At 33.2% G+C, this 25,690-nt stretch overlaps 2 protein-coding genes and 1 pseudogene across 5 annotated transcripts; 2 read left to right on the top strand and 1 right to left on the bottom strand.

Annotated features, from left to right (window-relative positions):
- On the bottom strand, window positions 1-11,087 carry LOC148630159 (uncharacterized). Of its 2 annotated transcripts, none has more exons than XM_088562025.1 (4): window positions 11,027-11,087; window positions 7,245-7,547; window positions 6,422-6,614; window positions 1-1,735 (listed from the first exon to the last, which is right to left on the bottom strand). In XM_088562025.1, the coding sequence occupies exons 1-4, from the start codon at window positions 11,070-11,072 to the stop codon at window positions 1,687-1,689; spliced, it is 591 nt and encodes a 196-aa protein (XP_088418151.1). In that variant the 5' UTR covers window positions 11,073-11,087; the 3' UTR covers window positions 1-1,686. The 2 variants fall into 2 exon arrangements, with proteins under 2 accessions (XP_088418151.1, XP_088418156.1); XM_088562030.1 differs by lacking the exon at window positions 11,027-11,087 and adding an exon at window positions 10,381-10,521 and having other exon boundaries at window positions 4-1,735.
- Window positions 10,551-24,324, top strand: LOC148630160 (plasminogen receptor (KT)-like). 3 transcript variants are annotated; one of them, XM_088562037.1, is made up of 5 exons: window positions 10,551-10,679; window positions 17,981-18,069; window positions 20,283-20,413; window positions 21,694-21,803; window positions 22,259-24,324. In XM_088562037.1, exons 2-5 carry the CDS (start codon window positions 17,989-17,991, stop codon window positions 22,396-22,398), a joined length of 462 nt encoding a protein of 153 aa, XP_088418163.1. In that variant the 5' UTR covers window positions 10,551-10,679; window positions 17,981-17,988; the 3' UTR covers window positions 22,399-24,324. The 3 variants fall into 3 exon arrangements, with proteins under 3 accessions (XP_088418163.1, XP_088418168.1, XP_088418178.1); XM_088562042.1 differs by lacking the exon at window positions 10,551-10,679 and adding an exon at window positions 13,055-13,073; XM_088562052.1 differs by lacking the exons at window positions 10,551-10,679; window positions 17,981-18,069 and adding an exon at window positions 18,080-18,192.
- Window positions 11,282-12,922, top strand: LOC148630161 (uncharacterized; annotated as a pseudogene).
- Window positions 24,325-25,690: the final 1,366 nt, after the last annotated feature.

The following is a 25,690-nucleotide window of genomic DNA, read 5'->3' on the forward strand; positions in this document are numbered from 1 at the left end:
ATGCTATAAAGCCAAAGACAGTTATTTGTTAGCATGTCTTTAATTCTTTATACTGATCAATAAAAAATAACAAATCACAAGCAGGTTTACAAAAACAATTGTTGTACAGTACCTTCAATATAAATAAACATTTAATTATATATAATAGTTTACAACAATCAAACAAAACTACCTCCCGCAAAAGATGAAGAAAAAAAACAGATAACAATATCTTGTGAGTTGGAGAACTGATTTTTCAAAGATTATACACAAATCAATACAAGAAAATGATAAAAGTTCAGAGATTCTGTGTGAATAACAAAAATCTTGCATAGATTTGTGCATAAACATCTGATTATATTTGTGTGTAGATGAAGTTTCAGGTGAAAAATTATCTTTGAGTTATTCAAAACTACTGGAATTATCTTCTTACTTGCAACTTTAATTAAGAATTGTTTTCCATTTTAACCAAGTTGAGCAAAATAACCAACTATGGAGCATTTTATGCTTTATAATGAAATAATGAATAATCAATTTAGTCCAAATCAATCCAACTTGAATGACATCCACTAATTGTTCCAATTTTTGATCAGGCTGGGTCAAATTTAAGATTATTTGAATCACAGACTGTGGACCAATCAAAATAATTTTTTTGTAGCAGTACCAGTTTACAAAAATTTACTAGGTAATCCGGGTTACCTTAATGCTAAGGGAGGTAACTCCATATACTTATGTATATTTTGTTAAGCAAGATTATAATGATAGATTCTAATCATAAACAGTCATATAAAGATCTACAAAAATATGAAAAAAAAACCAAAGGAACAAAGGAATAGAATATATAATATAGAATATAGAATATTTTTAATCCCATATACACTCATTGAAATACTAAATACAATGGCACGTAAATATAAATTTCTTGTGGTATACCCAAATCTTTGAAGTGTCTAAATAGGTTTATATTCATTTCAAACTACAGTGAAAATTGTATATGTGAAAAAAAATCATTGAAATGAAAACCCCTTCAAATCTGTGAAGTTTTTACTTTAACTATATATATGATAAAAGTTCAAGAAATGTATGATTAATATTCATATGATAAGTAGTTGAATATAAATACAACTGAGTATGTATGTATGTATGTATAAATGAATGTCTAATGACCAACCTAACTACTAATATAAAGATACAAAATACATGACAAAAAAGTGAAGATCTCTCTCAAATGTAAATATAATGATGTAAACTTGGAAAATAACAGCATTTATGAGCTACACTTGAAACTCTACTGTTACTAATTATCCTATGATTTTATATATTGTAAATTGATTTTTGTAAGGAGGAAAAAATGGGGATGGTCCGAACCATCCGTATCTAAAGTGCCTTCAGACATAGCATATAAAAAGTTACAACTAGAGAGTAAGACTGAGTGTTAATTCATTGTGCTGTCATCTATTTTACATATCCACCTACTATATTCCTTTATAGGTGCATTTTAAAAAGATATATCTAACTTAAACATGGGTTGAATGCAGAAAAAAAAGACTATTATTTGTGGTAAAATGTTCATGTGATATGTAATTGCTGCAAGCTGTGTGGTAATTTTTCCTGAAAAAGTTTGGTTGATGTTTTTAAAAATAATAAATAAAACCACTGTTAACAAACGACTGGTTACATTCTTTTAAAACTGTAGGTCTCTCCATATCATTCTACATAGTCTTGTAAACTTTCAAATGGATCTGTATGTGGTGTCCTACAATACACACAAAAAAAAAAAACTCTTTATTTACTTTCATTGGCACATTAAAAATAATATGTTATACAATAATGCCAGTATTATATCCCTACATTTCTAGACAGGAAATAATATGGTTTACTGTTGTCCAACCATCATTCACACTCCAAACAATAACTCAAAAATGCTTTCACAAATTTTCATGACACTTAGTTAATATTTTCTTTATACATATACTGATGTAAGCTCCCTTCAATTTTTGTAATTTCCAAAGTAATATTTTTGAGTTATGTGACTTCTTTCAAAAATACACTACAGCTAGAGCCTCTAAAAAGCCTGAATTTCTTGCCTGGCTTTATAAGCTACATTCTATTTTTTTTGTAAAAGTTGTCATGTTTTTTCCAAGATAAAACAAACACTCATATCTTAGATATCTGAAAGTAATATAATTAAAAACAAGCTAGATCAACTGATGTCTGGACCTGTGTCTCAATGTGATTTATAGCTGCTGAACTAGAGAACGTAATTAGAGAATCAAAATTTCCTAATAATACATGTAGATGCATAGCAACATATTTTGTTCTTGCTACATACCAAGTTTTATGGAATTCTGTTGGGTAATTTTATAAAAGTTCCAATGACAAGCTGATAAATCATGACTATCAGTAAATATCTTGGTTCAAAGAGGCACAACTCACATAATAAACAGCTGCTTTAAGCACATGATATGCCCTTTGCCCTTTTAACTTGTCCTTATGCTTTTAATGAATTTATATGATCAACTAGAAATACTGTGAATACCCTTCCCACTTAAAAAAAAAAAAAAAAAAAAAAAAAAAATAATGCACAAAAAATTTGGCACTATCAAGGCTACCTCAATTTTTACTAAGTCTGTTGTCTCGATTTTTCATCCATACATTTCTATCTTGTTTCAAACACACTTTTCTGACAAGGTTACCAAGGTCACCAAGTACCTTTTATATTTATTAGTTGATCATCATAAGAAATGGTCTGTTTTAAACGATTTTTCGATGAATAAAACTTCCTTGGCAGTTTGTGGTTATTTTCAAAGAGTAAAATCTCATAACCCGGAAACATAAAATTTGACATTTATACAAAATAGAAGGTAGCTTACTTCAATGGATACGAACAATTCACCAAAGTTTTATAAAGTTAGTGAAAGTGTTTTTGAGTAATTGTGTGAAAACTTGAAAATCTCCCTTTTTTTTAAGTATAAAAATTCATAACACTGAAACAAAAAATCAGAAATTTATAAAAATCGAAAAGGAGCTTAGGTCAATAGATATGAACAATTCACCAAAGTTTCATTAGTTGGTGAAAGTGTTTTTGAGTAATTGTCCGAAGTGTGGACCATGGACATACAGACGGACAACAGTATACCATAATACGTCCTGTCTTTGACGGTCGTTTAAAAATGAGACACTCAAAATTTCTTGATAATATGCATAACTACATATGGCGGTCTTGCTTCATACCAAATTTCAGAAATTTCTGTTAAGTAGTTTAAGAGTAGTTGTGATGACAAGCGAAAGGGTTACAGATACACAGAAGGATGGATAGGCACACAGACAAACGGATGGAGTGACCCAACTCCTAGAACTGCTTCCTTTTCTGCCTTTCATTACACAGGTAATAACAACAACAAAAAAGGTCCAAAAAGGGATATCATTCAAACATGGGTTAACAGCTTTTTAGGAAAATTTGTCCTTAACCTCATCATGCTGAACACCTTTACCCATGTCAGAATTTGGCTTAACTCAAAAGATTTAGGAGATATACGAGAAAATCTGCTGTCTGACCTTTATGTATTATTTCTTGTAACAAGGCCATATTTGTCTACAGATAAAAAATCCCCTCAACAGTTCTAAGCAGAATACCCTAGGAAACATTCATACCAAGTTTGGTTCTAATTGGTCCAGTAGTGTCAGAGGAGAAGAGTTTTGAAAAATCATTAATGAGGACAGACAATGAAGACAGATGCCAGGTGAGGGCAATAGCTCATCTAGCTGAGCTAAAAAGTGAATTGATTAACCCAATTTAGAGCTTTAACTAAAAAGAATTCCTGCAATTACTGTTAAACTTTGATTAATTTTGATTGGGAACAAATTGTGCTCCCTTATTTGCTACCTATTCCTTCACTCTTATGAGGCTGACTTTATAGCTAATTTGATCTGAAAGAAAGAATATCGTTTGGCTAGATCCTTTAATCTCAGTTTCTGCTATATAGAGGATGTATTATCTTTAAACAATCCTAATTTCAGGGATTTGAAACATTGCATCTACCCCAAAGAACTTGAGATATAGGATACTACAGACACTGAAGTCGGCCTCATATCTTGACCTACACTTAGAAATCGATGGTAAAGGAAATCTATTAAACAAACTTTACAACAAACAGGACGAATTGTCAACTTTCCTTTCATCAGTGGCAACATCCCTTCAGCACCTGCATATGGAGTGTTCATATCACAGCTCATACGTTATGCAAGAGCTTGCTGAAACTACACAGACTTTTTGTATCATGCTACAACTCTAACAAATAGGCTTCTGAAGTCATCACTATAGAAGTTTAATGGTCGTCCATCTGCACCATGAAAACTGATACATTCAATGGGTCATGGTTTTCCTTTCCTTGTTTGTCTACCCCGGACTTGACTTTTTATGAGCAACTCGGCGGGTGTTTCTAGAAAAGCAGAGGACGCTTACCCTACTGGTGCACCTGGTCCATACTCCGACTTTTAGTGGAGTCCAAGTTGCTCATTTGCTTTTGTTACTTTGTATGTATGATTTTAGTTATTTAATGTTCTTTGTTGTATATGTCTGTTTTCCATGTCTGGTCTTTGTCCCTGGATTACATTCTTTTGATTACCGCTATAACCTTGGTTTCCTCGATTACTCTTTAAGTAAAAAAATCCATAACATGGAAATAAAAAATCTGAAATTTATAAAAATCCAAAGGGAGCTTACGTCCATAGATATGCACAATTCACCAAAGTTTCATGAAAGTTGGTGAAAGTGTTTTTGAGGTATTGTCCAAAGTGTGGACGACGACGGACAGATGGACGGACAACGGTATCCCATAATATGTCCCGACTTAGACGGCGTATAAAAATTGTGATATAATGTGATATGATGAACTACATATTGTGCCTAACAATCCTACAAAATTTGAACATAAACATAATCAGTTGAAGAGAAGTTTGGTTCACAATGTAAATGTGACAGATGGACACAAAGAAAGATGCAGATCATCACCATGTCCTTCTGTTGCCAAACAGGACTTAAAATGGTGTCAGATCAATACCTTACATAAGTGTTATCTTGTTGTTACTGTGAATTTAATTACTTTTATTGTTAAGGCCTTCAAGGAGTGTTTACCTTGGTTGGAGACCTTTTGGTGATCTCTGAAAGTATTTTCTATTTTGTTTTTAGGTTATACCCTTGTGTATTTGTTGCATTTCATCATATGAATTTTTATTGCTATAGCATGTGTTTAGATTAATGTTTGCATATTGTGGATACATCCATTAGGGGGAGGGTTCTAAATGAATCAATCACTCCAACATGATTATGGTTGTTCATTTTTGGTACAAGTGTACCATGCTCTTTATCAACAGATTGCTGCAGACACATGTTGTTATTATACATAATCCTACATTATTATTATATACGGTGTCTATGTGTAATGGTGTGTGTATATGTGTGTGTTTTGTGCGTGTGTGTAGTGTACGTTTGATGGTGTGTGTGTGTGCACACATGCATGTTGTGTGATAGTGGTTAGTGGGTAAACGTGTACATGTTGTGTGATAGTGGGTAAACGTGTACATGTGTGCCTGAGTGTGTGATGTAAAGCGCTTAGTGTAATACATTTATTTAATTGTGTTAGATAAGCGCTATATAAAAACTTTGTAATGATAATAATAATAATTAGACAGTCATTTTAACACTTCTTTTTGTGAGAATTTCATTTGTTGAAATTCACTATTTCAAAAAAAAAAGTAATTGTTCATGAATTTTAAGAACATTAATTGGAACTAATTGTTTCCATTCCATGTCTTTCCTTATATTGCTCAGTCAGAGTTTCAATTATTAACTCAACACACAAATGTATTGTCTTCTAAATTAAAGTATCCTGGTACATGGAAAATGACAGTTTCATTAAAATAGAATTTGACAAGTGAAAGGTCCTAAGTAGAGAAAATTTTAAGTATGGTAGGTCTAGGACTGAGGTAACTGCAGTGGTCCTGCATTAGAAATCAAAGGGACTGGACCTTGGACCTGTGTTAAATTGACACCCTCATTGATTCTGAATACTTAAAGATCTACAACACATCTGGAATCAGTTTCACTGAAAGTAGTAAGTGTAAAATTTATTGTATGTTTTGGTGTCCCAGTGTATAATCAAATTATCATATCTAATAGACCTTATGATCAATTTTACTCATACTGCTTATTGTGAAATCAGGCTGTTACAAGTCAAGTTCACAAAAAGTGTAAAATTTTTCATAAGTCATGATGTCATGATAAAAAAAAAAAAAACAGCAATGACTGATTAAGACATCATGACTTACAAAAAATTTTACACTTATGATGATTATCATTACTTTCAATCAATTTTTAATACTTTTTATACTGATATCTCCAGGCTTTAAGTCTAGTACATATTACTATCAATAATGATACCTGAAAAAATTTCGTATTGTTTGTCTTCTTTGATGTCTTCTGTAGAGATAGATTGATGTTACACCAACAATACACAAGGCAACAACACCAAATAACACACCAAGAGCTATGTCTAAAGTTGACCCTGAAAACAACCGTTTTTCTTTATACTCCACCACTTCGCCTGATGATGTCGTTGTAGTTAATTTGGACTCTGTAATAAAAAAGATTGATTTTTACAATGTTTTATAATAAAGCTTAAATACTACAGTGAATGACAAAAACTACATCTTTAAGAAAATTTAAACACTCATTTTTTTTTAAATATACTAGGGTAGGTCACACCATTATCATACAAAAAAAAATATATTTTGAATTAAATTATAGGAAAATACAACTATTATTACTAACAGTATAATTGATTAACAATGGTTCATTAAAAAGGCTTCAATGACAATATCTACCGGTAGTATTGGGTTTATTTTACCAAGTACACAAACAATGGATGACATTGCCTTCACAGGACTTAAATCAAATCAAATTTTTAACTGACAGCAAATGTAAAGTACTTCAGTTCTGTATTTATTAACCCTTGGCGTGCTGAATTGTTCTGAAAAAATGTCTAGATTTTGATATTTTGCAAACTGATGCAAATTATAATGGCCATAGCCAGGTTTTCTGAATTGGGGTGGGAACTGATCACTGATAAGCAATTTTACTTGGTTATTTGGTATGATTTCTCTTTAATTACATACTAAGATGTAAATCAAAGTTTGTTTTTTTTTTGAAAGTTTTTTTTTTGTGTGACAAGGGTTAAGATAAACAACATACATAAAATTCTCACCAGTTTTAAATGTACATAAAACCTGGTTGTTACTGTTGGTACACACTGTATATTCTGTGTTTGGAATTAAACCAGTTATTTTTAACACATATACATGATCTTTGAAATGTGGGAGAGACATCTTCTTTTTATTTGACCAACCATCATTCGTTGGATAATAAAACAAATCACATGGAAAAGTTAATTGACTCTCAGATCTTTCAACCTTTGTAAATGATAAAGTAACATCATTAGAACCAATGCCCTTTGTTTCCACCTTTAAAAACTCTGGAAAATTTGCTGTAACTTGGCAGACTATGGCCACTGAAACACACAATAATAAATTCATATAATAAACAGCTGCAAGATCTATAAATGAATATAATGCAATGCATAACAGCATACATGTGATCAAGTCATTCCATCAAAACTGGAGATTTGTCATTTTCAGCTGTAGATTTGGTTTGAAAACTGGAGGTTTTTTTTATCGGCGTTTTTTTTTTTCGCAGCATAACAAGTCAAATATGTGTGAACTTATGTTAAACCTTGCATTAAGTCTGTTTCCATGAGAAAAAATGCTGAATACTCTGTTTGAACAGTTGGGATGACCCATTTGATGGAGTAACATTTGAACGTTTTAATGATTTTATTTATTAATGACAATATTTATATAACGACATGAACTTAAATGACTTTCTATTTAAAAGTTGTCATCATCACTTTATAGCTACTGTTAATTAAATAATTTTCAATTCAAAATTGTCACTACAATAGCTACTATTGCATAAATATGCATCAAAATGATTTTATCTCAAATAGTCACTGCTGGCTTGGTACCACTTTAACTTTGACTTCCATGCAGCATTGAATATGGAATAGTAATAACTACTTTGCTTTCTTGGCTGGAGGTGCAGAAGATGAAATATTACGTTTCAGCATATTGATGGTTGATGAGAGTGCTCCAAATTGAAAAATTCACATAGTTCCACCATTGACTTGGATAAAAAAAACAAGCCATACTTTGAATCAATTTCATTTTCAGTGGATGCAGGGTCAATGTTTCCATAACCATCAAAAGATCATATGTCCCACATCAATGTTTACACAATGAGTCCCAATTGTCGATAATAAAATCATTTCATCATTTCAGTATGTGTCACTAAACTTGGGATAATTGTCAATCACCTCCTGTTATATAATCATCACACCTTTTAAATTACGTCTCATCAATAACCACTAAAGCTCTTAGTTACTGTTTATGACCCTAATTAACATGTTCACCTGTCTATCCGAGATCAACCAGCATCCAAAATTTGTTTATGGTATAATTTTCAGAAAGAAGTTTTTCTGTTTCAACAGTAGAACAGTAGGAAGATTCCAATTCCAGTAGAACTGAACTACCATCAGTAGGTTCACTATTGGACAGTGGGAACAGGTGACAGCTTGATATGACCACAGTTGTTTAAATATGAAACAGTAACAGCTGGCAGGAAAGTGTGTTACCCCACTCAGACAAAGCAGGGATCTCCATGGATCAAAATGAACACATGACTCACTCTCTGGTTGGACAAATTTTCATCATGGTGCATGTCCTTACGTGCAGACAATAGAATAAACAGATGCGCCAAATATATAGATTTATGACAGGTATAGGTGATTAATAAACAAGAGTAATTGGAAAATACAGTGCCGATTTGCAATGCATGATGTAAATTTGAATACATGGCACACACCAAATGAACATGTGGCGCTCGTTTTGATTTCATGGCGCAAGGAAAGTGACACATGGTGCAGCACCATGCAAAAAGAGGCCATGGAGAACCCTGTATATTTCAGAATTTAGATTGGCACGTATCAAATAAAGTCCCATATCAAATTTACTTTGAGCTTTAAATAATAATTGTATTTCAATAAAAAAAACAATAAATTTGAAAGACAAGTATGTTATTAAGTAGATCACTGGTTTAACGGATACATTTGACGGATCGTTGACTGATTGGAAATTGATCAAATACTGATGAAAGATTGCAATTACAGTTGCACAGATCTGTTCAATTATTGTACATTGTATTTTTCTCAAGTTAATATTTACCAAACATCTGGAAAATGTTTGTTTGTGGGTCTTTGATGGACTCTTATTCCTTTGCAGTTGAATTCATGACCCCAAAAATCAATCCCAGCCTTCTTTTTTGTGGTATGACACATTATGTTTTAATTCAAAAGAAAATCATTCATTTTTAATCTGGTTATATTCTGGACATCAGGAAAAATAATAGCTACTTTTTGGTCCCTAATTCCTCAATTGATCAAGTCACTACACCCTACATCATTCCTAGTCTTCCTTTAATGTCATACAAATTGTGTTCAATGTCAAAGAGATCCATTTACTTTTATACATTGATTTCAATGATATGGCCACCTTCACCATAAGAACTGATTTGTTTACAATGTCATAGTTTCAATCTTTCCTTTAAACCCAGATTTGACATTATATGAGCAAATTAATAAGGATAGTAAGTGTTTAAGAAAAGCAGAGGATATTTGCCCAACCTAAGCACTGGTCTAGTCAATAATGCCAGTTTTTAGTATGGTCAAGGTTGCTTGGAAACTCATTCTTTAATCTGCTCCAAAAGGGAGTATAACAGTAGAAAAGTCCAAAAATAGAAAAATTAAAATCATGGATCTGATGAACATATATGTATATATGTACTATGGGCCCCAAAAATGGTTCAAGATGGCAGTTTAAAGGAGTTTGAAGTTACTGGTTCATGAATTTTCTTCAACTTCAACACAATCATGACATCACAATGAAACAAATGCAGTCAGACCAAGATTAAATCTGAAAAGGTAAAAGTTTACAGGAAAAAAGTGGTTATTGAAATGAATGATACAGCCTTAATACAAATGGTTGTGACTTGTCGGGAGCTGAATTAATGTTGTTCTTTGACTTTGAGTGATGTCTTCAGTTTTTTTTTATGTGTAAACTGTAATACATTTTATTTGGTTTGCTACATTGTCTTGCACATTTTCCTGTTTGGGTCAAGTTTTGGGATTTTGATGCCCACTACTAATGCTTGGGTAATTTTTGCCAATTTATTACAGAGTACCTCAAAACGGTACACAGGCTATCATACGCTTAGTATTATGGTGTATGTACCTATCACAAAAAGGTGCGTGAAATTCATCATACTAGCACGACGTCTTGTCTATGAACGCTTTATAAAGTTGTTTTAAAATCAAAATATCATGGGGGTCTACTACTCATATCAACCATGTTTGATAACTATTTATAGACACGAAAAGGTGGATTAAAAAATAAGTTTTGTCGAACACCCAGCAGTTCAGTTTGTTTACTTCCGGTTACAGACACTTCGGATACTTTCTGATTATACCAATGCAGTCCAAATAGAACGCGGGAGATTATTCCTCTTTAGTGTTTGCCAACCATCACGTTCAGTAAGCACATTTTATATTTTTTTATGAACTGGCAATGAATTTTTAAAATTACATAGTCTTCTATTTAATATGATTCACAACTTAAATGAAAAGTAACATGTGTTTGCTATGCAGGTCCCACATCCTGTTTTGCATCCATTCACTTCAGACTTCAGTAATAATAAGATCACATAGTGAAATTATAAGTGTCATTGCGTAATACTCTTTACAAAGGTTTTTAGCCAACTGTAATCCCTTTTTTATTAAACAGATACAGAATTTCTGAAAACAGTTCCACAGGTTGAATGTCATGGCTTTTAGGTTACATAAGCAGCAAAACAGTAGACTCTGTTCACACGTCAAATTACCAATTTGTGCTAACGTTGGTGTAGTCAATGAGCATGTGTAGAGCATGCTCAATATACACTTCTGCGAGGAAAATTCTTTTGCTCTACCCAAGCCATACCTCACGGAAGTGTATATTGAGCATGCACACCAACTTATCACAAAAGGGTCTATTGTTTCAATTACTATTGAAATGTTCATTCCAGATAATTGCAAAAGAGGACCAATGGCCCATTGACAGTAAAGTGGGGTCATTTTCAGGAAAAAAGGGGCAGAATATGGAGTAAGAAGTCAAATCTGCTCCTGGTCATTTCAGCACTTACACAAATAGTCAAATCAGCACCTAGACAAATCAGGACATGGTTAAATCAGCACTAGTTTTTGGTTAATTCGGCACCTACTGTTTAAAATATATTATGTTATCTTAAAATAAATTTTCATATTCTTGAAAAAAATTTGAATTTTTTTACACAGACAAATCATCTAAAATACAAGTATGCACAAAAGTATAACATGAAATGTAATTAATATTTAATTGATGTTTTGATGTCTCCCCACTAAAGAAATGATGATCAAAGGAAACATTAATTACCATTTATTCAATTAGAATACTGAAAAGATGATTATTAACAACATTTAATGATTATTTTGGTTTTGTTGTAAACTCTACTCTAGTTGATCAAAGACTGTTTGATGTGAATATATTAAGAATTTGTGTGAGGAAATAATAAAGCCAGTACCCAAGCAATCTTGAGAAAATTAGAATAAACAATAAGCTTAGAAATGGCAATAAAAGGTGGCACACAAAATGTCTGGTTTCATTTCCACAGTGTCAGACGACAACTATCCCTGCCTACATTGTGCTAGAACACATTGAAGACGCTTCCATCAGCTAGATGCCAGAGTACCAACAACCATCAAGCCTGTTATGGACTAATCTACAACACCTGGATCACCTGCACATCTTTAAGATAGACTACTGGTGCATCTTCATGACTGCCATCCGCATAAACAACAATGTGGAGGGAGTGGCGCAACAGATTCAATGGTAATGTAGCCACCAGGGGACCTGTTTTGTTCTACCAGCTGATTACAGTGTTGTTTGCCAAAGCCACAGACATTCCCCTGCAACTCAACCTTGTCACCGAAGGCAAACTCCAGTGGTACCAACCCAAGAAGAGCAGACAAGTCCAGGGTGAAGTGTTTGCCCTTTGAAACAGCTACGTTGAGAGGGGTATCAGCGCCAGTCATCTACATGTATTAAGGGAGTGTGCCCTTATCTATGGACCCACAGCAGTGAACATCATATAACTTGTGATGCCTTTTGATTACTTTAGTATTGAAACAATATGCCTTCAACATATTTGTGCAATATCTTTTTGTCTTGTCTGTAGTTAATATGTTTATAGTGCTGTGAATTGCAGTAGTTGTTTTGTATAGTGCTTCTATATCTATGGACCTGTGTTACTTAATTTTACTTTAAAATGTGTATGACAAGAATTTATACATACTTTGTTTAGTGCTTAATATAATGATTATATGTAATTCTCAGTTGGTGTTGATAAGAAAGAGGGAGAGAGTATGTCAATGTAAATACGAGAGCAGTAAGAAAGACAGAATGGAAGATAACTGTGTTGATACAAGAGAGAGAGAGGGAGAGAGTGTCAATGTAAATAAAAGAGCAGTAAGAAAGACAGATAATAGTTGTGTTGAATTTGATATGTATATTATATCATGATATCAAAATAAAATTTTTGGAAATATATGCCGTCTTTATTTCATAGTGCAGAATGACTTACAACTAATAGTACATGTATTATCAAAATTATTACATGGGTTTGGCATTTTATTCAATCATATAAGACCTATGAAAAACAGGTGTTGATTTAACTACAGTAGGTGCCGATATAGCCAGGTGCTGATATGACCAGGTGCCGAAATGATTATATCTGGTGCTGATATAACCAGGTGCTAAAATGACTGGAGATCGAATATGGCAGTATTACAGGGAGTCATAAAGGGAGATTCAACCTACAAATCTCAGATTTGTATACACTTTATAGTTTTTAGGTTAGAGGTGTATATTTGTAAACTTTAATTGATTAAAATAAATTAGATGCTGTTTATTTGATATTGCATTCTGCTGATTCAAATTGTCATTCATTTTGATGTTGCAGCTCCACTTAATATCTCTCTGTTCTTATCAGGATCAAGGCCCATGCACATTTAGTTTTCCATTTTACTCGAAATTTTCCAGGTTTGCTGGGCCATGTCTGTTTTCAGTCAGTTGGCTCATCTGTAATCTATTGGGTGCCATCAGCAGGATCAGGGAAAATGATTGTGTTACACCACCTGCAGTTTTCCTAAGATGTTTTAACTATGAAACAATCTAGGCCATTGGTGCTGTAAATATTGGACACATGTCTGGACATGGCACCGAAAAAAAATCAGGAAATTCAGAGATCATACTTACTTCCAAGACTTGCTATTAACTAAATAATGTACTGATGGTCAATTGGTTCATGGAAATACTACTTTATGCAATACATTTAATATTCTATATAAAAAGAAGACCTAAATGAAAATTGTTATGCAGAGATATCAACTGAAAATGTTCCAAAAAATTATAGATTCAAGCATGTGAGAACAACTTAAAGTAAACATGCATTAATGACTTATTCAAGTATTTAATTGACTTGGTTGGTAGGTCATTCTCGGTCATTCCCTATAGGTGTACAGGTATCCCATTGACTTGAGTGGTAGGTCATTCCGCGTCATCCCCTGTAGATGTTCAGTTATCCCATTGACTTAATTGGTAGGTCATTCCCGGTCATCCCTTATAGGTGCACAGGTATTCAGTGTCCTTGTATAATAGAACTCTGACCTGTTCCAGCATTTATTGTTTGTGAAAGGTTCCTCTGTTGACTTTGTACATGCTTACATAGCTTTAAGAGATTAAAAAGGGGTAGTGTAATGTTCCATATAAAGAACAAGTGTTACTACATGTATATGGTTTACTATGTATGCACAATGTCAGTTATTCACTGCCATTCTGGTGTCTGTGCTTGTGTAATGATATATAGTTAACCTCTTTATATGTCTTTTTAAACATGATAGTCCTGTTTTTTTCAACACCATTTTTCATTGATTTTTGCTAAAGAAAGAGGGTTGCTATTTAGATAAATCTCTTTTGGGAAATTCAGTGTCTGAATCTTTTTTCTGATTTGGCCACCCACTGAGAGAGAAAAATATTTAGAATGAAACACTACCTTGTTAGTGTGGTCATTGAAACGGTTAATTTTAAGGTTACATTCCAAGGGGATAATCATTTTGAAATTTTTCATAATAAATTGCTGATAAGTGATTCAATAGGCCTCCAAATCAGAAAATAGATTCAGCACTGTATCCTAAAGCCATTTAGATCCAATGAATACATTGTATACTCCCCATCAGCTCATGAAAAATGTCAGCTCAAGGCCACCCATGGGTATTCAATGAATGACAAGGAAACCCTCACAGCTGGCCCCAAAACAACATTATACACAGATACAGCAAAATAGTTGCCCCATTCACTCCAGCAACATTAAAGTAAACTGAAAGTGAAATGAAACAATACATACAGGGGCCAGAAATTCCTGACTTGGCCCCACTGTTCAGAGTATGACCACTGCAGTCATATCATGCTTTGCTGGAAGAAGCTCTTTATTAGAAGTTTGTGATATTGATATCCTTGGGGCAAAAGCTTTCATGTGAGGAATCTTTTGCAATCATTTAAGTTTGACACTTTATTACAAATACAAGCGAAACCAGCCAGTTGTGAAATGTAAATATCATAGGAGGATGCTAAAGGAATATTACCATTTAGTAAAGGAAAATTAACAAAATGAGAATCCAAATCATTTTTTTTGGTCATTATAATAGTAGGCAGGCTGTCATTTTCAATTAAAGTATCTAAATCAAGAAAAGATTTGTTTGTTTGTTGGGGTTTAACGTCCGAGCAGCAATATTTCAGCTATATTCAGACAATGAACATGAAATGAAAAAAAAAGGATGGGTCACAAGGATAATAGGGTCGACAAATTTTGATTGCCACTGGAAAAAGGGGGATGGGTAAGGTCGGGCAATTTAGCCTCCTGTGGCGGAGCGCAAAGGTTTCTACTCCTATCAAATACCACAGCAGGGTTTTTTAACGTGCGAGGAACGTGGCATCTTTCCCAACACGGTGCACCACTATGGTTTGCGGTCAGGTTTTCCGTATTATAGCCTGACAACTCCAGCATGTAACACGCCAGGGGTACCCCATTCCACCACCTGGGGCACACATCCCAGTTGCTCTGTGGGCAGAGCGCCCTAGCCCCCAGCTAGGTTTCTGAGCACTATTTAGTTGCCTTTTACAACAAGCTTAGCGCTGCTGCAGGCCTATTCTTTTAACACCCAGACCTGCACGGGGCATCAAGAAAAGAGGTACAAGTATTGTTGGACTTGGTCAACTTATTAAAGTTCTCTTGAACATAGTTTCTGAAGTAAGGATTATTTAGGGCTTTAATATCATCATAACTAAAAGTATTATTAAATTCATGCGACTGATCATGTATTGAAAACTGCATTAAATAGTTAAGCCATGAACTTTGATATGTAACAGAAAATGAATTAAAATGCCAGGTTTGGATAAATATGTGATACATGTACCATTAAAAATGAAATTTCAGTTGAACAACCCTTGCCCCATAGCGAGGGCTAAGCGAAGACTATTTTAAGTACTGGTATCTGTGATTTAATTGTACAATTCTAAACCAAATATAGTCAGTGGTAAAGTTCAGTTTTCGAGTACAGAGCTAGTTTTATACTAAAGCAAAAAAAATATTGGTCATATAATGGTATCACCCTGTTTTCGTCCACTTCATAGCTGTCATCATTTGTGTCCCTTAATTTAAGTTAATTAAGAAATAACTTGAGTAAAATTTTCCACTCTTTTTGAAATTTCTGTACATTATTTCTAGGGATTTTGGAAGTTTTTGCCCCATCCTTTGGAAAACAGGGGCTTAAAGAGGGAACTTGGGTGTTATAATTAAAATTGATAGGAAAAGCTTATTGTTGATCTGATTTTTATGATTCAGATGTCAACCTGCTCCTTGTGAAATTCTGTTTTAAAAAACTTTTACAGGGTAGGCTTGTACTGTTTTGGAGTTAAAGGGGTACAAAATTGGGCCACACCCAAAAATCAACTTTCTTGTTTTTGTCTGATTTCCAAATTTTAATATTGGATTCCATATAAAAATCCCTACCTGCTGTTCTCAGATCAGATTTCAGATATCTCTTACAGTTTTCAAGTTTTTAGAGAATAAAGGGCCCCACCCTTACTTATTTATTTATGGTCTGATTTTGAAAATTTTTTTAATTGAATTTCAAATTTTCTGCTATATTGTGTCCAAACCATTTGTTGTGTCCAAAATGAATTGTAAGTCCCAATGCTTAAGTGTTAAAAAAAAACAAAAAATGTGTCCACACTTGCCCAAACTGTTCAGGGTTCTACCACTGTGGTCATATCATGCTGCGCTCTGCAAAGCTCTTTACAAATAATTTATGTTTGTTTGTTTGTTGGGGTTTAACACCCGAGTAGCAATATTTCAGCTATATTCAGGTGATGAACATGAAGTGGATGATAAAATGAACATGAAATGATGATGAAATGAAAAATGGGATGGGACGCAATGATAATGGGGTCGACAAACTTTGATTGCCACCGGAAAGAGGGAGAGGTGGGCAGGGTTGGGCAATTCATCCTCCTGTGGTGGAGCCCCATGGTTCCTACTCCAGGAGAATACCACAGTAGGGTTCTTTAATGTGCGAGGAATGTGGCATCTTTCCCAACACGGTGCACCACTATGGTTTGCGGTCAGTTTTCCGTATTATAGCCTGACAACCCCAGCATGTAACACGCCAGGAGTACCCCATTCCACCACCTTGGGCACACAACCCAGTTGCTCTGTGGGCAGAGCGCCCTAGCCCCCAGCTAGGGTTCTGAGCACTGTTTAGTCGCCTTTTACGACAAGCTTAGCGCTGCTGCAGGCATATTCTTTTCACACCTGGACCTGTTGGGGCACAAAAATTTTATTGAATATATGCTAGACAGTATTGTGCTCAATTACAGTTATTACATTCTTCCTTTATTTTGATTCATCTGATCTGGTATCTACATTCTTGTATATGTGTATTCATTGTATAAAGATTGAATGTTCGAATTTTGCTTTTTTAACAGATAAATTTATATTAATTGCCAGTATCTATTTTAGTTAATGATCGATGGTTTTGAAAACTCTATTTAAAATAATACTATTTGTTGTGAGGATTCATTCCATCAAATCACTTATTTATTCTGAAGAAGAGTGACGTTAAAAATGAAAGACAAGTTTAAAATAAAAAAAACTTATGTGATTAAATGAAAATAGAATTTCTCTTCATCAGTTTATAAAGTTTTACTATTACTGATAAATAATTATGGGCATAATAGACATAGTCAGCAGAGATCATAGCAAAAGTATTCTTATTTCTCTGAAATAATAATAGGATAGTGAATTTGAAAGAGCGAATAACCAAAATATAATATGATCATGATTGCTGAAGAATGCCAAGATTAAATAACTTGTTCCATGCAGGAGTTTAGTCTTCAAGCATTATTGGTATATTGGCAAAATCCTATTTACTATGTCCACATTTCTTGTAAGAGCAAATCCTCCTAAACCATTCAAGCAGTTTTTATGACATTTTGTAGAAAGGTCGGGTATCATTTGTACATTTTGTAGATATGCATGAAGTAATAATATTATTGGCAGAGGATCCAAAAGGGAGATAATGGAAAAAAAAGATTTTATATTTAACATTTAAATCCACTTGAAGTGGGGGTATTCTTTTTGTGAGTTCACTAACAGTATTTTAGTGAGTATGACTTACACATTAACCATTAAATAATTTTGTAGAAAGCAAGATGGGTTCAGTAATTGGGAAGGCCATGGATGAAAATATGAAGAAACAACAAGAGTTTATGCTCAAAACTCAAAGATTACAGGTAAACAGCCAAAGCTTGTGATCAAAGCTTAAAGATTACAGGTAAACAGGAAGAGATTGTGATCAAAGCCAAAAGATTACAGGTAAAGAAGAAGAAATTGTGATCAAAGCTTAAAGATTACAGGTAAACAGCAAAAGGTTGTGATCAAAGCTTATAGATTATGGGTAATTATCAAGAGATTGTGATGAAAGCTTGAAGATAACAGGCTAACTGCAAGAGATTGTGATCAAAGCTTAAAGATTACAGGTAAACAGCCAAAGCTTTTGATCAAAACAACAAGAGATTGTGATTAGAGCTTAGCTTAAATATTATAGATGTGATCAAAGCTGAAAGATGGCAGCTAAACAACAAGAGATTGTGATCAAAGCTTAAAGATTACAGGTAAACAAGAGATTGTGATCAAAGCTTAAAGATTACAGGTTAACAACAAGAGATTGTGATCAAAGCTTAAAGATTACAGGTAAACAAGAGATTGTGATCAGAGTTTAAAGATTACAGGTAAGCAGCAAGAGGTTGTGATCAAAGCTTATAGATTATGGGTAATTATCAAGAGATTGTGATGAAAGCTTGAAGATAACAGGCTAACTGCAAGAGATTGTGATCAAAGCTTAAAGATTACAGGTAAACAGCCAAAGCTTTTGATCAAAACAACAAGAGATTGTGATTAGAGCTTAGCTTAAATATTATAGATGTGATCAAAGCTGAAAGATGGCAGCTAAACAGCAAGAGATTGTGATCAAAGCTTAAAGATTACAGATAAACAACAAGACTCAAGGAATATGGTTTAAGACAAGAATTTATTACCATAACTCAAAAGTTTTAGCAAGAGTTCAAGCTCAAAATCCTTAAACTACTGATAAATGGCAATAGTTTCCACTAAAGTCTCACACATGACAAGTACACAAGTAGAGTTTATGATCGTAGATTACAGGGAAATCATTGTTAAAAGGAATACTTAGCTTTTATCAGCTCTATAATGATCATACCCTGCTAAGAAGGAAGGGTATATGCTGCATCCTTGTCAGTCAGTCTGTCACACTTTTTTGTAACAGTTTTCTCTGTAACTATTTGTCACAATCACTTTATATTTTGATTCAAGCTTCATATAAGTATGCCATATAAATGGATTTGATTTCAGGCTTGAGCAGCAATAACTTATTTTTCAACAAATTCCTTTTTTAGCTCACCTTGCCAAAGGCCATGTGAGCTATTGCCATCACTTGGCATCCGTCGTTGTTTTTAACAATTATACAAAACTTTTCTCCTTTGAAACTACTTGACTATTGAGAACCAAACTTGGTATGAATGTTCCTTGGGGTATACTGCATAGAACTGATGTGGGGATTTTTGATTCATCTAAAAACATGGCCACCATTACTAAAAATAGAACATAGGGGTCAGACAGTAGTTTTTCACATATATCTCCTAAACTGTTAGGTTTAGCTGAATTTTAACAGGATAAAAGTGTTCAGCATGATGAGATCTATCTCTGGTCAAATTTTGGTTTTAATCCGTTAAGCTATGTTGGGGTTATTGTCCTTTTTCAACAATTTTTGCTATTTTTGATGTTATTTCTTTCAAAAATCTTCTCCTCAGACACTACTTGACCAATTGAAAACAAACTTGGTATGAATGTTTCTTGGGGTATCCTGCCTATAAGAGATTTGGAGATTTTTGATTCGTTGAAAAACATGGTTGCCGTTACTAAAAATAGAACACAGGGGTCAGACAGTAGTTTTTTTACATATATCTCCAAAACCGTTAGGTTTATCCAAATTCTTTCAATAGTTAAAATGATTCATATTATTAGGACTACAAAAGTCTTCAGACTCCTTGTAAGAGTTATTGCCCTTGAAAGGGGAAAAATGACTTTTTTTTTAATAGTTTTCAGTCAATGTCTTGAAAACTATGATAGATTAAAAGAAACTTTCAATTGTTGAAAAGATCTTGTGATAAGTCCTACCAAAGACTTCTTGAGTCAAAATTGTTGGACAACATCTTGTTTAATTTATTGCCTTTGAAAGACAAAATTTAACAAGGTGAGCGATTCAGGCTCCTGGGAGCCTCTTGTTATTTTGAATATACTAAAGTTAGGGTGAAGGGTATTACTAGTGGGCATTTACTCACAGATTTCTTGTTTGTCATGGTTAAGAAATATCAAAATTATAAAAAGGAGTTGCTTTTTGACTATTTGCCTTAGAGTAATCTTTTAGATGGAGAGACAGATACAAATGCAAAACCAAATGAGAGAAAGGGCAATGGCCATGCAGATAGCCAGGGCTAGAGACTTGTTTTTATGGTTTGGGTCATTCTATACCATTGCATCAGCAGGAATGGTAGCAGGGTAAGATTTATATTTGTAACACTAAATTTACAGGCTTTAACCACAAATACTGTATATTTCAGCATGAATGAATATTATTTAGCTTAAATCTCAGGACAAAGGTATTAAATGCCCTACAGCAAGGCAATTGATCAACTGTAGTCTAGTTAGAATTATATTCTATATCTTGATACAATCTATATGTGCATGCATTTTAATTATATCAGATTACATTGAGATTTTGAATAAAGTCCTTCAACTGCAAAAAATGTGAAAAGAATTAAGATACAAGAATTTTTGGGGAAAAAGTCAATGTTTAAATGTAACATAGGAAAGCAATCACTTTAAATATTCTTGAAAAGAGCAACATTTTCAATATTGTTGTTAGATACCAGTATTTAAAAAAAAACTGAGCTATGGGTCATCAAAATTGGATATAACATACTGTATGTTGTAGAGTATAAATCATCTCATGTTGTTCAATTTGAAGGAATATTTGTTTGCAATGAATCCTGTTTGTTTACATGACCCTTAAAATTATTATTTGCCTTTTCCTTTATCATATTCTTGATCCCCTTAAAAACAAGTACTGTCTTTAAAAAAGATATCTGACACCCTCTCTCTTTGTTAATACCAAATCTGATTAAGATTTTATTTGGTGAATTGTGTGATCACTGTACAATCACTGTACTATTTGTATGTTTGTATTTTAATTATTTCACAAGTAAACTATTTCCAGTTCAATATATAAATTAAAAATTATTCAATATATAAAAGTGATCGAAAATATTCTGGACACCAATACCCCAATGGGGCCTTAAATTTCATGGTTGTTACCACAGTTGTCCAATGAAATGCAAGTTTGTAAGCAATCTTTACACTATTGTTTAGTACTTTAAAATACACAGTTGAATTCATATAGTTCTTGTGTTATGCAGATTAGAACAGTTGCCGTCCCCCATTTTAGTTTGCCTGAGTCTTTGCCATTTCTTTGTTCTTATGTTCCACTTTTACTCAAAGATGGCTTTGGCCACACAAAGTTGCCATTGAAACCCTATATTTTGGCCTAAATCCTTCCAAATTCTAACCAAACTTAAGTGAAATGATTAAAGGGAATTCTTCTACATACGACTTAATTTTGGTTCTGTTTGATTAAACAAGATGGCTGCCACCAACTGTCTTAGTTTATTGTGATTAGTTGTACTATACATTTTTAATGTGGCTACTTATTGCGTCATATACAGAAGAAGTACATTCTGTTATTTTTGAGTTTACGGTAATAGCTTGTTTTAACCTTGTAGTGCAGCTCATACAAAGTCTCGGACTCCATTAGTGCCACTGTTACCCCTGACATTCATCTTAGGGTACCAGTACGATTTGGCCTATTACACAAAACTGGAGAGAATAAGAGGTATAATAAAGTCAATAAGAAGTTTTTTTTATGGAGTAAAAATGATATGGGAGTCATCTGTTGCATGTTAAAAAAAATAGTTCAGAAGACTGCTGTAACAAAATAGAATTTATAGTTAATATAGATTTTAGACTCAGTATGTGGTCTTTTAGGTGCCTGAAAAGTAAAATTTAGAGATCATAATTGTTAAAACTGGACTGGATTTGTTCATAAAATATGTGAAACTTTCAAGGAAGGAATATAAAATACATAGTATTAAAAATGTTGATAATAGATCTAGACAAGAGTCAGTTTTGTTAGGTTGACTTAGGCAACATTAACTTAGTATGGTAAGTTTGATTTCCAGTAATCATAATGAAAGACTAAATATTTTCTCTGCTGTTGTAAGCATTTTGATTTGTCAGAAATTTTATGACACTGTTTACCTTTATTCCTTAATGTTTTTTTTTTAACAGAGGAAGCAGATAGAATCTTAGATGATGAAACTGGGTTGTTAGCATTACCCCACGGAGTGCCCTCATTAGAGAGCATTGAAAAAGCTAGGTTAAACCAGAAAAATAGTGAGAGATTGCTCGGCAATGATATCTGGATGTAATGATGCTAAACCCTGAAACAAAACTGGATGTACTTTTATTCATTGGTTTTGATTGATACATTATCTGTACAGTAGTTAGAATATGTAATATTATTTGGGCGTATAGCTAGTGGTTCAGGAACAAATAATCAATTTCTGACGTTTTCTTTTTCAATCTAAAGTTTTCACCCCTTCAATGATAAACAGATTTAAAAAAAAAAAGAAGAAAAAATTAGTAACAAGGTAATTACAGAAAAACGGTGGTTGAGAACATCACTTAAACAAAGATTAAGGATAATAACTGGCAGGGGCCGATCCAGACACTTTGAAAAGGAGGGGTGCCAGCCAGGGTTCCTCAGAAAAAGGGGGATGCCAACCCCCTGTACCCTCTTCTGGATCCACCACTGTCTCACACTTATATTCAGTTTATTTTTTTATCTTTAGAGTCATGTATCATATTCTTAGTGTTATTGATGCATTACTCATTGTGCTAAATAAGTAGAAATACTTAAAATAAAAATAAAACTTGCACACCACATGTTTCTAAATCCTACATCTTAGTAAAAGTTGACTGTTAACTATTCTATTTTTAAGGAGGGATTGATTCTTCTTTGCAATTAGTATATACTTGAATAAAAATGTGTGTACTGCGATAATTTGGCATGTAGTAGGTAAATCTATTTATAAACTTTATTATAAATATGTAATGTATTGGTCACATTAAAGATACAGGTTAATCAAGCATTGTGCTCCTCCAGTAGTATTACAACTAACTGCTGTATCCTGGTATCAAATCCGTGTCATTTATTTAATGCACCATATATGTCAGTAACTTCAAACTGGAATATATTCTTTCTTATGTAAGGAATCTGTTATTTACTTGTATTATTATCATGACCTCTATTATCTATCAACACAGCAATTGTTAGGTGTAAAACAATAGTGAATATTTTAGATATTGACTATGATTCAAATTCTTTTCCACTATAGTTTGAATTCCAAATCATTAAAGGACAATGATACGATCACCATAATGCTGAAAAGATCTCAGGCTTTGGGTTCGTCCACTTCTTGTACTGTCAGGGTTATTTTAATTAGTAGAAATTTTAAAATTGTTCATGGGACAGATTTGAAATTAAGTATGCAGGTTGAGCATAGTGTGTCTAGGACTTCCACTTCCTGTTAACAGGTTGAAATTAAGTGTTACATAATTTTTATTTTCCTCAATCACCTCAATCATGTGATGCAGACTTAACGTTGACATAGCCTACTATTTTCAAGTGTGCATCATTTGCATTTAAATTTCAACTACTGGCACTAGTTAAATCAGCCAACATGGTTATTGACATCACAATCACATGGTAAAATGACATTAGTTAGATGGCAAATAAAATGTCAACCAATGAGAAGTGACATAACAACCAAAATTAAACTATGTAAATTTTACCATAAAAGGCTATAATTTAGCTTCTGGTCTGTCCATCTGTTCTTTACTTAATTTTTGTTAAAACTCTTTTACTGGATTAGGCTTTTTATTTTGATACCTTTGGCTTCTGGTACTTCTTGTATACAATTATTTTGGGATTTAGATATTCTTACATATTTGATTTTACTGCTTCTGATGAGAGGTTACTCCTTGAAACAGGTGTACAGCATATTGAAATTTGTAATAGTGTACTAATATGATTGTAACTTTTGTGTTGACTCCATTTTGATTCAAAAATTATTAAAATTTTATTGATAAGGTTTACATGTATTTTTGTGACTGTGTGCTTTGATGGGGGTCTTTCTATTATATTTGTGGCAATAACCATTTTGTATAACTTGAATCTTCTCAGTCATACATAGTATAGTATGTTTTAAATGTTGTGATAACTGACTTAGATGTTAAATGATACTATTTTGTATAGAGATGTTTTTAATATAATAAATTGTTTTTATACTACATTCTTTATGAATTTATGAAAAACATTTTTTGTTTTTTTTATATACCTGCATTCAACAATTTTTGGAGGTTCAGCAGGCAGTTGGGTTGCTGCCAGTCATTGTGCAATAACATGAATTCTGTTCAAATTCAAACATGTTGTGTCATGTGACAAAATGGAGATCAAGTTTGAATATTAGGGACTTCGACCTTTGTCCATACAATAACCTAAAAAGTATTTGGTAGTTTCTTTTCAAGTTCAACTACAAGGATTTTCACATTTTGAAGGTTTTGAGATGCAAATAATAATCATTTACAGTTCTGCTTGTTTGTATTCTGGTTTGGTGTCAATTGAACACCCTTTTGTTACACTCTGTGATGTGGTGAACAATCATTAAAAAAATACTTCCATGATTTGTACTTTTTGTGTTACTCTGCTGACACTCTTGCATTATTATACCCACACTCAGTAGATGGAGCATACATTGTTGTACGTTACTTTGATTGCCATTTGGTATCAACTTCCTGTTCAATGGGACTTTGTCATTTCTCCCAATGAATAGATTGACTTACTTTGGTGTGGGGGCATATGTTGTTGCTGTCCATTATCGACTTCATGCAGGAGTGGAAATATATCCATGGACACATGCTTTATTACAGATCATACTCAAATTCAAATGTTTACACAGACTCCATAATCTCAAAAGCGCATTCCAAGAAAGATAACTCCCATTCATCAAAAAAGGGAGGTAAAAAAAAAAAACAACTTCAAATTCCCATTAGTTTTGTGTAAATATTCGATTAAATTGAAATTCCAAGTGAACTCGAACATCATGATACTCAATAACTACGTAAAGTTTGGAAAAGTTCCTTTGATATGATGGATATGATTTGGAATCCCTCAGTGGACAGACACATGGAGGTATCATCTGACCCCTTCCTGTGTCAGGTATAAAAAGATGGATGTGGTACTGAGCAAATTGTCTCAAGGAAAAATTTCCAAACCATTGGCTGAAGGGCTCAGTTGATGTATAACTGAACCAAAAGTACACTTTACACATCTCATCAAGCTGAATATATGATACCAAATTTCTAATTGTTCCTCAATGAAGGTTTGATAAAATTCTATTGTAAATGGGATACCTTTTTTTGTGGTCTTGTTATTTAAATATTTACATCCCGTACCAAAGATAAAATTTCAATGAATTTGAAACTCTACAGCCTGATTGTGAACATGATTCTTACAAATTAACTACCTCTATGGTATGCTTAAAGAAATCTAATAATTGACAAGAAAATTAGAAAAACAGAAAGTTGATACTCAACCAAGCTGAAGATGAATACCAAATATCAAATGGTTTCCGTAATGGGTAACCGAGATATCATGGG

Source organism: Perna viridis, chromosome 1 (assembly GCF_037379345.1).
Source record: "Perna viridis isolate PV_CMFRI_1.1 ecotype Kerala chromosome 1, ASM3737934v1, whole genome shotgun sequence".
In the NCBI taxonomy this organism is placed as follows: Eukaryota; Metazoa; Mollusca; class Bivalvia; order Mytilida; family Mytilidae; genus Perna; species Perna viridis.

What these genes read in the sequence shown, in the direction of transcription:
- LOC148630159 (XM_088562025.1), bottom strand. Translation starts at nt 11,072, where the DNA reads ATGCTCTACACATGCTCATTGACTACACCAACGTTAGCACAAATTG. An exon ending in ACCAACGTTAGCACAAATTG is followed by an intron (nt 7,548 to 11,026) that starts GTAATTTGACGT and finishes TGTGTGTTTCAG; the next exon opens with TGGCCATAGTCTGCCAAGTT. An exon ending in ACAATACGAAATTTTTTCAG is followed by an intron (nt 1,736 to 6,421) that starts GTATCATTATTG and finishes TGTGTATTGTAG; the next exon opens with GACACCACATACAGATCCAT.
- LOC148630160 (XM_088562037.1), top strand. Translation starts at nt 17,989, where the DNA reads ATGGGTTCAGTAATTGGGAAGGCCATGGATGAAAATATGAAGAAACAA. An exon ending in TCAAAACTCAAAGATTACAG is followed by an intron (nt 18,070 to 20,282) that starts GTAAACAGCCAA and finishes GTAATCTTTTAG; the next exon opens with ATGGAGAGACAGATACAAAT. An exon ending in AAAACTGGAGAGAATAAGAG is followed by an intron (nt 21,804 to 22,258) that starts GTATAATAAAGT and finishes TTTTTTTAACAG; the next exon opens with AGGAAGCAGATAGAATCTTA.